Source organism: Hippichthys cyanospilos, chromosome 15 (assembly GCF_059441005.1).
Source record: "Hippichthys cyanospilos isolate Australia breed blue-spotted pipefish chromosome 15, RoL_Hcya_1.0, whole genome shotgun sequence".
Lineage (NCBI taxonomy): Eukaryota > Metazoa > Chordata > Actinopteri > Syngnathiformes > Syngnathidae > Hippichthys > Hippichthys cyanospilos.
In genome coordinates, this window is record NC_142383.1 from 3,398,307 (window position 1) to 3,411,899 (window position 13,593).

At 37.3% G+C, this 13,593-nt stretch overlaps 1 protein-coding gene across 1 annotated transcript in view; it reads right to left on the minus strand.

Annotated features, from left to right (window-relative positions):
- Positions 1–1,132: 1,132 nt before the first annotated feature.
- The window catches only part of LOC148411386 (protein Niban 2-like), a 36,170-nt gene continuing 23,709 nt past the window's right edge, over positions 1,133–13,593 (minus strand). The window contains exons 6-14 of the mRNA XM_088434429.1: positions 10,837–10,952; positions 7,796–7,900; positions 7,508–7,670; positions 6,875–7,062; positions 6,625–6,780; positions 6,332–6,445; positions 6,090–6,197; positions 4,315–4,426; positions 1,133–3,145 (exon numbers count right to left, since the gene is read on the minus strand). Coding sequence (XP_088290555.1) covers positions 2,319–3,145; positions 4,315–4,426; positions 6,090–6,197; positions 6,332–6,445; positions 6,625–6,780; positions 6,875–7,062; positions 7,508–7,670; positions 7,796–7,900; positions 10,837–10,952 — 1,889 coding nt within the window. The 3' untranslated portion in view covers positions 1,133–2,318. The remainder of the gene's footprint in view (positions 3,146–4,314; positions 4,427–6,089; positions 6,198–6,331; positions 6,446–6,624; positions 6,781–6,874; positions 7,063–7,507; positions 7,671–7,795; positions 7,901–10,836; positions 10,953–13,593) is intronic.

Consider the following 13,593-nt stretch of genomic DNA (forward strand, 5'->3'; position numbering starts at 1 on the left):
ATGCAATATGTTAACCGGAAGTTTATTTGTGGCTGTCACGGTAAGAGCATGAGCATTTTTTACATTAAAAAAAAAAAAAAAACATTAATCCGTTATAAATCCACGAGGATGGTAACATTTCTAACATTTAACTATCCACCAGTTTCAATTAAGAGACGCCAAATAAAATTTAACCTAGCATGGTGAATATATCTCTCTGGAGTTCTTGGTTTCTTCTTTGTCTTTCCCGCATTGTCTTCTGGGGGTGTTTAGATCATAGGATTTTTGTGATTTAGGGCCATAAACGTAAAGCTTTACTTGTATTTTGAATTCAACTCTATTGCTCTGTCCCATGTAACTCATGTGGGTGCTTTTATCTTCGTTTACATTCTAAAAACAAAACATACAAAATCATCTTAGGTGGCGGTGCTAGTCTCCCATCAAATTTACACGCGAGTTTATTCGTGCGTGAATAGTTTGTCATATATGTGCCCACTGATCGGCCGGGAACTGTGAATCTAGTTAATTGGAATAGGCTCCAGTCTGTGACTATAATGACAAGTATCACTAGGGGGCCCCCAAGAGCAAGGTAAATTGATTGAGGAAGTTAAGATTTTTTTTCCTTCAGCGAAAACGTTTTCACTTTCTTTTTTTACGTCGTAAAGATTTTTTTTCCTTCAGCTAAAACGTTTTCACTTTTTTTACGTCGTTTAAATCGTAGTTATTAAACTTTAGTTTTAAACAGTTTTGCTTGTTTGTCTGTTCAGCTACACACAAAGTGTAGTCATTGAAAATAACTAATTACTTTATAAATCAATGTTAAATATAACTAATATTGATTGACAATTTCAGGATTTTTAATGCGTATTAATTTTGGAAACGGCAGGCAGCTTCCGAGAAGCTGACAATTATTTGACCAGCCATTTTTTTGTATTTTTTACAATCATTGCAGCAACGTTTTTGTAAATTTAACATTTCAACCCCAATCCAGCTGAATTTGAAACCCTACATGAGTGAAAACAAGTCAGGTTGATGATGGATTATGTAAACACGAATGGTCTATGAATGATAGTTAAATATTATTGGTAAAAAGAGAAGGCCCCATTGAGTTTTAAAAACATTTACAATACATAAATTAGGACAGAAATAACAATTTAAATAGTTCGGGAAATAACTTTATTCATTAATAAATGTTTGTACATATTTCAAGATGACAAAAACAATTTGGCGACCTGGAAAAGCACAACCACGCAGATACAGGAATAAATAAGGGATGTGTAAGTGCCCCTCTATTGAAAGCACTGTCTAGTTGTAAATGTAAATGATTGCAACAAAGATTTTCAGAAAAATGTGCCAAGATGCAATAGGTAATTGTATAATAAAGCTTCAGCTATAAAAAGGAAAAATAAAAAAGAAGGATTTGCAACTCTCTTCTCAGCATTTTAGATAAACATTTCACATACCTTATCTATATTTGTCCTGAATAGTAAGTGTGAAAATTGTATACACCAACATGTCAGTGTTTTTTTTTTCTCTCCTGAGAGTATTTCTGACTCATTTTGGTTACTCCCAACCTCTGTGATGAATGGGTACAAAATAAATCATTTACTGTTTACGAAGCCAATTTGATGAGAAAATTGGCCTAATCTAATTGGCCTAACAAAAAAAAATGGAAAATGTGCCTAAGACACCTACAACATTTGATCTAATGTGCTTAAAGTGAAGCTGGAGAAATATAAAAGTCAATAATGTTGGTCTCTATGTTGTCTACTGTGGTTAAGTTTTAAAATTCCCTTAAGTTCGGCCAATACCTATGAAAGGAATCACTAAAACACGCATTACGTAAAGAATACATTATAAATACGAAAACACTTACAAAAATAGATATGATTTGAACAATTGTAGTAGTTAAAAGACACATAGGATTATACTGTAGCATCCCCTGCTGTCAAGCAAGATCGATGGACTACTGTAAACACATTATTGCAATATTGGCTAACACTTATTGTCAAGGTTTTAGACAGCATTCCATTTGACCACAATGGTATTGTTTTGTGCTGGTATGTTATCAGCAGGGTTCAGATTCTTACAAAAAAAAAAAAAAAAAAAAAAAATCACCTGGTGCATTCAGTGTCATACACAAAATGTGAAGAAAGCCTCCGTGGGGTTATTGAACTGCATACATAAGAACCAATCACCAAGAATATATCTCAAAGAACTCAGGGACAGGATGAGATCATTGGTCTTGAGGTGTGCAACATCAACAGGGAAACGATACAACGCGAGTCCATTTACAACACACTTCAATTTCTGGCAGTGAGTTTCAGATGCTGCTCTTCCTACGCTAAAACCACATCCACTTCAACAGGGTCAATGATACTGTCCTGGCCATTCAGGCTCTTTTGGACAGGCTGAGGCTCCTCATGTGGAGTGGGGTTTGTGGCTGGCGATGACAAATCCGATTTAGTTGCGCAAACCTCCGTATTTTGTTCGCGGTCACCTTCCCGTACCGCTAAATCTATTTCCTCAATGGCGCTCTTAATCGCCGCTTCCTCCTTATCAGCTTCCTGTTTCTTGTTTCCAACCAACTGCTGGAGGATTGACTGTGGAGATCTCTTCTCTTGCGGGGATTTTACAGGGACGTCCTCCACAAAAGTGGTGACGTGGCTTACGTCCTCCTGCACTCCGTCCTCCAGGGTGATAGTGTTCATTGCCGACACCGTCCCATTGGACACATCACTCTTGACTTCCTCTGTTTCTACCATTTCCACCACTGGATTGATCAGGTCTCTGATTTCCTCCACACTATCTGGTGATTTGGGCCCCCCGCACACCTCCGCCTCAGCCTGCTCCTCTGTATCATTGGATGACGTAGCATCTTCTTCAGGGATGAGTTCCACTCCTGGAACATCAATGCAGGACTCGTAGGGTAGAGGTAATCCCTCGAGCTGGATCATGGACACAACTTGCTTGCGTCTGTTTCCAGAACCTCCATCAGCATCACCGCTACCACTTATAGAACCCTCTGGTTCACCATTTCCAAATTTGGTGGCCCAATCCACGGGAGAATTTTCGCCAAGTAAGTGGAGGTTGGGGTCACTGTTGGTCATAACAATACTATCCCTGTACAGATTGTGCCTCCTCTGGACAGCAGCCTCCTTCACAGCTATACATGGGAAAAGAATTCACAGTCATAAGTAACATTCATGGCATCACTCTAAGGCTGGATTTACACTTCAGGTGTGCCAATTCAGAACTCTTCTTGCTTTCAATGAGCAGAATTCGGATAGGGAGAACGAAAATGAAATGCATAAAAGCAGATATCCTCAAAACAAAAATCAGGGCAAGTATGTTAAACATCCAATGGGTGTCGGACATACAGTGTGCTGGCAGCCTAAACATAGGTCAGATGCAGTATACAGTGGACAGCTAACCCACTGTGGAAAAACAATATACAATATGAATGATTGCATTTGTGATTTAATCGGGAGTCGTTTTTCTCTCCGCCTTCCATGTATTTTTAACAGACACAAGCAATGACTCATCTGGGATTGAATGTCTGGATCCTTCCAAAAAAAAAAAAAGAAAAACTTAAAAATACATCCCTGGCATTGAATGAGTTATCAGGGATTGAATGTCTGGAATGTTAAAAAACATGAACATACGTCCCTGGCATTGAATGAGATATTCTGATTTATTAAACAATTGCTTTACGTTAGTCTTATGTTGAATGAAGCAAACTGAACCATAAATTAATATGTAAGAAATGATCTACCTTAATATGAATTAAAACATGCAAAACACTAACTTAACCATACTTCTATGTGCTTTTAAAAATTCACTACGACAGCTTCACAAAATTCCACCAATCGAATTTGACATTGACATAAATCATTAAGTCAAAAATCAGATAACAATATTGTGATGAAATCTATAGCTTTATCATTTCAACTTTTATAAAACAATGTAAATGTGTGCTTGACAAATAAATTTAAGATCTGCCTTTGCACATAGGTAAATTAATCATAAATTGTGATTTTTATTTAAATGGATTAATCTTTCACATTTACTATACTATAATGTTGTTAAGACCTGGTGTTGACTTTTTAACATACAATTTGGAGACTGCGGATGCAGGTGGTTTTTCGGTGAATGTTTGTGGGATTTTATAATTATGTTACTTGAAATATACAACAAATAATAAACCGGATAGGTTAACTAATTAAATCAAAATCGAGAGTTCGGACCTGTAGTGTAAATCCAGCAAGTAATCTGATCATTTTCCCAACGACCGCTACACATTTCATCTCTGACTTCATCTTTCTTTATCCTCACCCATCATTATGTCCTTGGTGACAGACTGCAACACCACCTCCTCAAACATATTTTCCACAAGAAGGAACGGGGAGAAATCCTCAAAGATGAGCTCTTTAAAACGTGGAAGCTCCTGGGGAGGAAACAGACACATAATCATCTCTTTTAAGCATATCAAAAGCCAGATGTCTTTAATATTCCCCTTAAATTCATAAATCGTCTCACTAATCACTCATTTAATAATCAGAAGACATTTTGCTCAAATCCCTAACTCCGGACTAGCAGAGTGCTAACAGAATCAAGCACTATGTCTTTTCAGAATACAGCATTGCAATTGTGGCGTTCATTGTATATCATTCATGCACATTTGAAAGCAGAAGATCTTCAATTCAGAATTCGTTTAGTGCTGGTATAACTGCACTGGTTCTTTATGACATTTAGAATTTGATCCAAAAAAAAAAACCTAATTTATGAAGCTCTATATGCTTAGGATGAAAGAGATTGTGGTTGAACAGAAGACAGAACTTTCTGTTATTAGGCTCCTCTCAGTCTTCCAATTGTCCTCACCTAATTTAAAAGCTACCACTATACCTTACCCTTTGAAAAGGCTTTTCGTCAGGGCTGACTCAAAAAAAAAAAATAGTGGATACGAGATTAATCTTTTCCACGGTTGGGATCGTAACGCGAATTTGCCAGATGGTGGGCAATCCAAACCTGTGTTTAGAACCCCAGGTAAAAACATCAAAATTGTATAGACATATTAAAAATTGGTTATCAAAATAGTATAGTAAGTGCTACGTATATACAATATACATGTATACAATTAAATAACTTAAATAAAAATAATATATAAAGGATTTATTTACCTTTGAGTGCTTATTATGGCCATATTCCCTAGTGAGGGAACCTATCCTAGGCCAGCTCAGCCTTCTTCATATTTGATTATCTCCAGCTTCGTTTCCATATAAATCATCTTCTTACTTCTCTCTTTAACATCACTAGCAATCTTGCGTCCCATGACTAACCAATTAAAGTTTGAATTTAGCACTAAAATGCACATTAAATGATATTGAAAGCACTCCCACATGAGATCACGTTTTTAGGCAGCCATCTCTGTGACCCCATGCGCCGACCAATAACAGACCAGTACTAACACAGTTCCTCTTATAAGTAGGTACTCACTCCAATGATTACTATACTGTGTGAATTTCTGTTCATGAAATAGCTTCATCATTATTGTTGTAAATTGGCGCTATATCCTCCTGAGACCAGTCTACTCATTTGTGTCCACTGTTGTGATCATTTTGTCTCAATATGACATCAAAAGTAACTGCATGTCACCCAAATACACGGGACATCATTGGAACGGGCAAAATTCTTAGCTAACAAGGACTTAGTAAGGTAGCTCAAATGAATCAAGAGATGTAGATTTTTCTCATGATTTAAAAAATTCAGAATTTAGCAGATTAATACTTCAGTCATTCTTCAAAGTAGCTGTATAACTTAAAAAATATAGTGCATAGCTTTGCACATTTCTCAATGACATTTATGATCTGGAATGACAACGCGTTCACAGCAGTCTATTTCCAAGAGTTGATTTCTTGAATTTCTTGACCACTTTCGTGTTTGCGAGCAGTTTGAGTTTGAAGGAGTTTTCAAACATTTGGCTGATACTGTAAGCAAAATTGGAGTGAATTTATGATTTAACATAATGATAACATAATAATGTAGTGTAAAGCGAGCAAAACGTAGAGATTATACATAGTAAAAACACACTGCAGTAAAGCGCTACTTACGGCAGAGCAAGACGGTGCGAGCTGCTGCAGCATGTAGGGGATTATGATTTGCAGCAGAGCCTCTCTGAAGAATTTCTTGCGTACTGTGCTGCTGTCGTAATCATACTTCTGGAGAGAGAAACCGGTGAAACACAAGTTATAGACTGCTACAAATCATACAAATCTATACTTACTGAGTTATTTTTTAAAGTCATTTGTGAAACTGTAAGATGTGATGTCTGTGTTTAGTCTTTCCAGTTTACCTTGAGAACCCTGTCCTGGCACCCTTGGATGATTTTACACATGTCGCTTTCTCCCTGGCTAGCTAAAGACTGCTGCAGCAGCTGCTCAAAGGTGTGTACGGCATTGTCCATTTGCTGTCAAAACACAAGTACTGTATTACAGAGGTTTAAAATGTCATGCTGGACCACTAACAGGCACCTGCGAAATTGTTTCTTTTAGCCAACCAGCAGGCTTACTCTCAGCCACAGTAGCGCTGCATTGACTCTTGGCGGCATGTGAAAATTCCATAGAAAAGGACAGCTTGAATTCTCACCTCCCTCATGAGGATCTGAGCCCTGCTGACAAACACAGAAGGGCTTGAGATGTCGAACCTTTGCTGTAGTCCCTCCAGGTTTAGCTCCTCAACATTGTCATAGCAGCTTTTCATTTTGACTGGGTGGAAGGCGAGCATGGAGAGCTTCTCCATGTGCTGAGAAGAGATATAGACACAGCATAATACGGTGCAGGCGGGAGAGGGAGGACAAACTCTAGGCAACATATGCCCTCAAAAAAATATGGCTTACTTCTCCCAGTTTTTCTTTGTTTCCTCCATTTAAAAAGTTCTTGCTGATTTCCACCACCTCCCGAAAGAAAACATCTCTGACTTCTGCAAAACCTCGACTGGTAGGTTCCATTAGGGCATCTAAGATGGAGTTGATGTAAGGTTGGACGCTCCTCTTTAGAAGAGACTCAGCTTTGGGCAACACCAGGGCTGCACAGAGTGTCATATAAGGAAAAACATGTAAACTGAAATTTGTAGCCAGTGCTTGCAACTTTTCACATATAAATCAGAAGCTAAATGGAAAATAAATGACTTGAAGCCATTTATATTCAAGACTTTTATTGTCATATGTATAGTACTCTTATACCACACAATTAAATTCTTAATCTGTTCACTTCCCCGAGCAGATTACATTCCATAATCGAGCAAATAAATAAATAGCAATAAATATCAATAAAACAACAAACAAAAACAATGGTGCAAATAATATGGTGCAAAATATCATGGAGTGCAAAAATCTAAAACAAGTATGGCGGGTTGTACTATGTTACTATGTCACATAGTAAGGTTATCTTTCTACTGTCTTATTCCCATTCAAATGTGGAATTAGAAAACAAAGACTGTTTGGGCCGATATATTAAGTCAACTGGTTTACCTCTAATCTTGCTGCTGACATGTTCTTTAGATGTGATGACCTGGTCCATGTCAGTTCTCAGTCTGGCATCAAGCTGAACCTTCTGAGTCTCACAGGTTTCAAGAAGATTGTCATACTCTCTGGTGGTCTGGGCCAAAACCTGCCTGTAAACTGCATCAGAAATCTATAAAAAAAAAATTAAAAATAAAATCAACGACACACTTTAACTTACAACACATTTTAATTACAGCAGAATCATTATTGTCACTCCTGCAAAATTGTACATTGTACAATCTTATGGAAACTCACAAACATCCAGTCTCGCTGTCTTTGCTGCATCTTTCCTTTCAGACGAGGACCAATTGCATTTCTCAATTCAGGATGAAGCGTTTCCATCACTAGATTTGCCAAAATCTGGACACATCAAGAAATATTTTGAGTGTGTTAAACAATGATGACTAAAGTAAATAACTGCAATCTTTAATCAGTGGCAGTTGACATTTTTAACGTAGACGTCTTCTTATTTTATTTGCTCTCGGGGCGAGGTGGAAGGGTGGGGAACTCTAAGTTGCTCAAGCTTAACGTGACCAAAAGGACCACTCAAATAAACTTGAAGCCACAGATTGCCCATTGAGATGATGGTTTCAGAGGCAGGATGTAGTATACAGTACAAATCACACAAACACGCACAAACACACACACACGCACACACACGTGTACACAAAAACGCTTTGTGTATCACTAACTTGTCTCAATGTTTATCCACGCCGTTGGTTAATAATGTTTTGTAGCTCAACCAGAATGATAGACAAAATGTTATATTTATGTATAATATTACCTCATGTTTACCAAGTCTATTCGCTTGTTCTCTATCAATATTTGCCTTTTATAATGTCGGACCAGCACACTATCCAGCTAAGGCCACTGATGGGCAGAATCTTCAATTAACATAAGTGTACAATCTGGAGCATTTTGTATATTTATCACACATTTTGTGATGCAAATAAAGAACAGACAAGTTCGTTTGAATACTTAGTTATGACAACACAAATTATATATTTTCATAGACTGTGTGTCTGGCCATATTGCTCGAGGACTGATAAGAGTTGAAAAAATGTCTCATTGAGCTTTACAATTGAAAATTGCAGTTCTTGATCTATAACCGTATTTTCTGCACTATAAGGCACACCGGATTATAAGGCGCACCATCAATGAATGGCCGAGTCACTAAAAAAAAAGCCATATTTAAGGCGCACCGGATTATAAGGCGCACATAGAGTTGAAACCATAGTACTGGCTGGGGTTACATTATGCATCCACTAGATAGAGTTGCGTTATGCAGCCAATAGATGGTGCTTCACTAAAGGGAATGTATTAAAAACAATAAAACAATCAGCAAAGACATTAAACTTTATTTATAGAATATATACTTTATTCATTCAATATAAGCGTTGTATGGATATTATACTAAGGAATATTTGTTATTAAAAAAAGAATTCAGATAAAACAGAGAATGCGTTATTGATAATTGCTATTTAACTACTAAACAGGAGCCGCAGAGCGCAGAATAGATCCAGATCAAGCCATGCACTCGTGAACCCGCGGCGCCGCAATCATTTTGATTTTCCCCTCGGCATGCATTATATATTTTTGACCCGCTACTTCGATATGGAGCACAAAGAAGTTATGAATAAATGAATGTCAAGGAAATTTAAACGACAAACATGCAACGGTATGAGTGAAGAGTCAAGTGCAGGTGAATGCGCGGTGCCCCCGTATTTTTAATATTCCCCTGGCATGCATTACATATTTTTGACCTGCTATTCTGATATGGAGCAAGTTACGGATAAACGAAAGACAGGGAAATTGAAAAGACAAGCATGTCGGAGTCCTCAAAAAAAAAAAAAAAAAAAAAAAAAAATCGGGTTGGGCCTGCAAATCAAGTTAATTAACCGGGCTGGGCCAAGTCGGGCTTTAATACACTCGGGCCAGGTCGGTTCGAACTGGATTTTTTAGGTATAAACTATAGTTTATGCAGTCAGCACATGATATGATCCATATGTAAGGCGCACCGGATTATAAGGCACACTTAAAAATAAATAAATAAATAAAATCAGGCTTTTGGGTGCACCTTATAGTACAGAAAATATGGTACATAAAGTTTGATGGTGAAGGTCAGCAAGTTTATCTGCCTGGCTTTTAACCGGCAAGCCCCCTTACTCATAGCTGTAACTATAGGCTTTAAGGGATTTGACTTGAAGTTTTTACCACGTCACCTTTAAACCTAATGTATTTTTTTTAAATGTTGCCCATAACACACTCTAACTACTGTCTACAAGATTTTTTTTCTCACTAACACAATCTGAAAGAGTATATCAAAAGAATAAGGATAAAGAATATATATATTCTATTTGACACACTTGTATGACATGAAACAGTACATATAAAGTGTGTTTGGTGGGAGACACATATGTAATCTTTCCTAAACCCATAGAGTCTTATCAGCACCAGAAGCAGATACCAAAAGCTTTACACATAGCTACAGCAGAGTCAATAAGCAAGGGAAAGGTGACAACACAGGATGATTCAGGATCTCTCTAAAAAACTGAAAGGGTCTCATTCAAAGGAGAGACCCACTCAATGGTATGCATGTGTGACCTTTTGCATGCTGTTAAAGCACAAGGGGTGGAGGATGGTGTCTCTGACACTCTCCTCTACATTAATGTATTCATGCATTCTTGTCTTAAAAGTAGGTGTGCATACTGTATGATATAGAAAACGCCTGTTTTTTTTTTTTTTTTTTTGACAGCCACCCTTGTTTGGTATTTACTGTACTTTTCTACCATTTTAGATCCAGGCAAACTTAACAAGAGCAGGGATGAGGACAAGGGCTGTATGTTTAGGAATGGCGTTCTAGCACAAATAACATGAGGTCAATCAAATGTAAGCATTACATGCTATATTCAATTTTTAATTTTAATGTAATTAATACACTGACTACAATCTCTCAAGAATAAAAGGGGGGAATTCAAGACCATTAGGAAAACTAAGCAGGTGTAACGGGACTCTAGCCCAACCCGATTGAGTACCAGAACTTGCAAATCCTTATCCATTATTGCTGGCGATGCAATATTGACGATGTATGGATAAATTGACAATAAAGCACAGTCCTCTGCCTATGCAATTGCCTAACTGTTTTTACAAATATCCCGCCCCCCCCCTGCCAAAAAAAAAGGGGGAGCCAAAAAAATTGGTTGTAATTGTTGTTATACAATTGTGTGGTCCAGACCCGCACAACCCTCATTCACAAGTCATCAAGACATAAAAGATTAAAGAGGAAAGCGCCCAACCTGTGGAGGAGTTCCACACATCATGTCCCAGGTCCCATAGTGTCCTTTGGCTTGCCTATGCAGTCTCACGCTGTCAGTGAAGGCCGGCGTCTGAACAGTGCAATCCTCTGGCAGACCTGTGTTTATTAGGGAAGAGGATAGTTTGGTCATGCGTGAGAAACAAGATCCTGCTGTTTACCTATACAAGAAGACAAAAGTCAAATTAAACCATCTTGGGAGCATGGAGAAAAGGATTCCTTTTGTGAATTTACAAACACTAGGTTTTCATTATATAAAAGTGTAAGACCTACAGTAGCTAAATCATTTGAACAATTCCACCATTATTGTGACCTATACTGCGCAACATTTATTTCTACCTTTTTTTTTTTAACTGGGAAACTAAAAATAACCAATTGAACTAATATGGTTGCTGGCGTGCAGTCAGTGTTTTTAATTAACATACCTTTGGAAAATGTGGCAAAAAAAATCTGTCTTCTTTAATTGGGCCATAACAACATCTCCAAAACAAGTGAAAAAATGTACTATGGCGCCTTAGACAAAGGTTGGATTTATGAACAGGATAAATTACCCCACCAAAAATGCATACTTCAACATCTAAAATTTATTTGGGACGATTCATAGGCACTCAAATGGTGTGTGCTGCCTCCCATTTAACAGGAATTAAATATGATAGGTTAACTTTCAACACAGTCCAATAAAAAAAAGGCTAAAATTATTTCATTTTTAAATCCCCTCTCACAATGATTATAAAAAGTTATATATATACATATATATATATATATATATATATATATATATATATATATATGTTTTTTTTTTTTTTCCTTCTTCATGTGACAGTAGAGTGACTGACACACCCAACTGACAGGAATGTTTGAGCTGTGCTAAAACCGCAAGCACAGCGTGTTTTTTAGGAAGTTGTTTAGTGTCACGTTATGTTGATGAGATTGAAATGGTTTTAATAATTTAGTCCAAAATACATACAGTCTACAAGACATGAAGTCAGAGATAGTGACGATACTACTAATTACTTTAGATACTACTGATAATGACGACACCTAATAATTGCTTAGTTTACACTTACAAGAAATAAATCTCTAAAAAAAATCTCTTAAGTTACATTCGGTGTTATGAAAACCACTGTATGCCCACAATGAAATGTTAACAATTATAACTCAAGTTATGTTGCTGGATATGAACATATTGTACTTTTGCTATTGCAATTTTAGAGCTGCATTTTCAATACAGCGTTTCAACAGATGGACTTCTACTGGTATGGACAATACAGTATACAAGTATAAAGTAGATGTTGCCTTTCTTCAATTCCCTTAATGATTTTGATTCCTTTGCCTCCTAAAAATTTCACTTTAAACTAAGAACGGGTCGATGTTGTGATTCCACGTCTGTGACTCAGAGGGGGCTGACAAAGTCAGGAAGTGAGAAAGGAATTGTGGGAGGGAGGGGGCAGGCTGAGCCCAACAGGAAGCTGCTACTCCCCGATAACTTTGCAGTGATGGGTGAAAGCGGCCAGTGAAAGATGGTTTTGGGTAAAGTTGACATGTGGATACTAGACTTTAAGAATGAAATAGGACAGCAGATTTGAACGCTTCCATACCAGTGAAAGCGTTTCATGTCAAAACCAAATTTGGATGGGCGATTTTCCTCATGAACACGTGCTGTCTTCTATTGTACTGAAACAACATTACAATTTACCAGGCTTTTTGGATGTATACTCATAAACTAAATTATTTGTCTCACTATTTCTCCATCACCAACAGCGCAACAACATTTATAACAACGAAAAGACACTGTGCACTAAAAAAACCTTTTCCTTCCTTGACTTTTTCAACCTGGGAGAAAGTAGTATATAAAGTATGAAACTAAGGGGGAAGAGAATACTGCAACAGTTAAAGTTTCATATTTAATTTAAGGCAATATGCACTGGAGTTGACCCTGCAAAAGCCTAATATGTAACAGTGAGGCAGTATCCAAGCTGATGATAAATGTATTCACTGCTCTTTACTTTTGAGTTATATAAAAGTGATACACAGTACAGGCCAAACCTGTTTTAGCTCAAAGTCTTTACCATGTTTTATTGAGTGTTCAATTGGTTAAACGGGCTGCAAGAGAAACATGCAAATGTTATCTTGTTTTTTGGTTAATAATTGTTTGCTAATGGAGTATCACTAGTATTGGCATTGGACTTTCTTTTCTTGCGTTTTCTTGCTACTCATTGCAGGAGCCGTGTGTTTTTCCATCTAGCAATATTTTTGGTCCCTCAGCGAAGCGGTTTAACCACTAGACTATACAGTTCCTCTGCAGTTTGCATGTGCACACAGTGTATAAATAGAACATGTGGCAGCACTTACCACGGCATATATTTTGAGGTATTTCCCCACTTGCCAGGCTCACTGCACTCTGATCGGATGTTTAGCAAAAAAAAAAATAAAAATTCCCAGGCCTTCAAAGCCATCATTTTGCAATGACCTTGTCTAAGCTTATCTAGTTAACAATCAATTCAAGGCTTAAAACTACTTGCATACATGAGAAACCAAAAATGGGTTTGGTAACTTTAACATGCTACGATTTGTATTACTTATTAACATTTTGATCAGTCAGAGGTTGTCAGGCTCTTTAATCAAATGATTTTTGCAACTTAAGAGTTGTCAACATGTATTTTGACCAATGGCTCGTAGGTAAACTGCTTTAATTGCTGCTGGTTGGAAAGGTACTTTCTCCAGGCAGCATGTTAAAAAG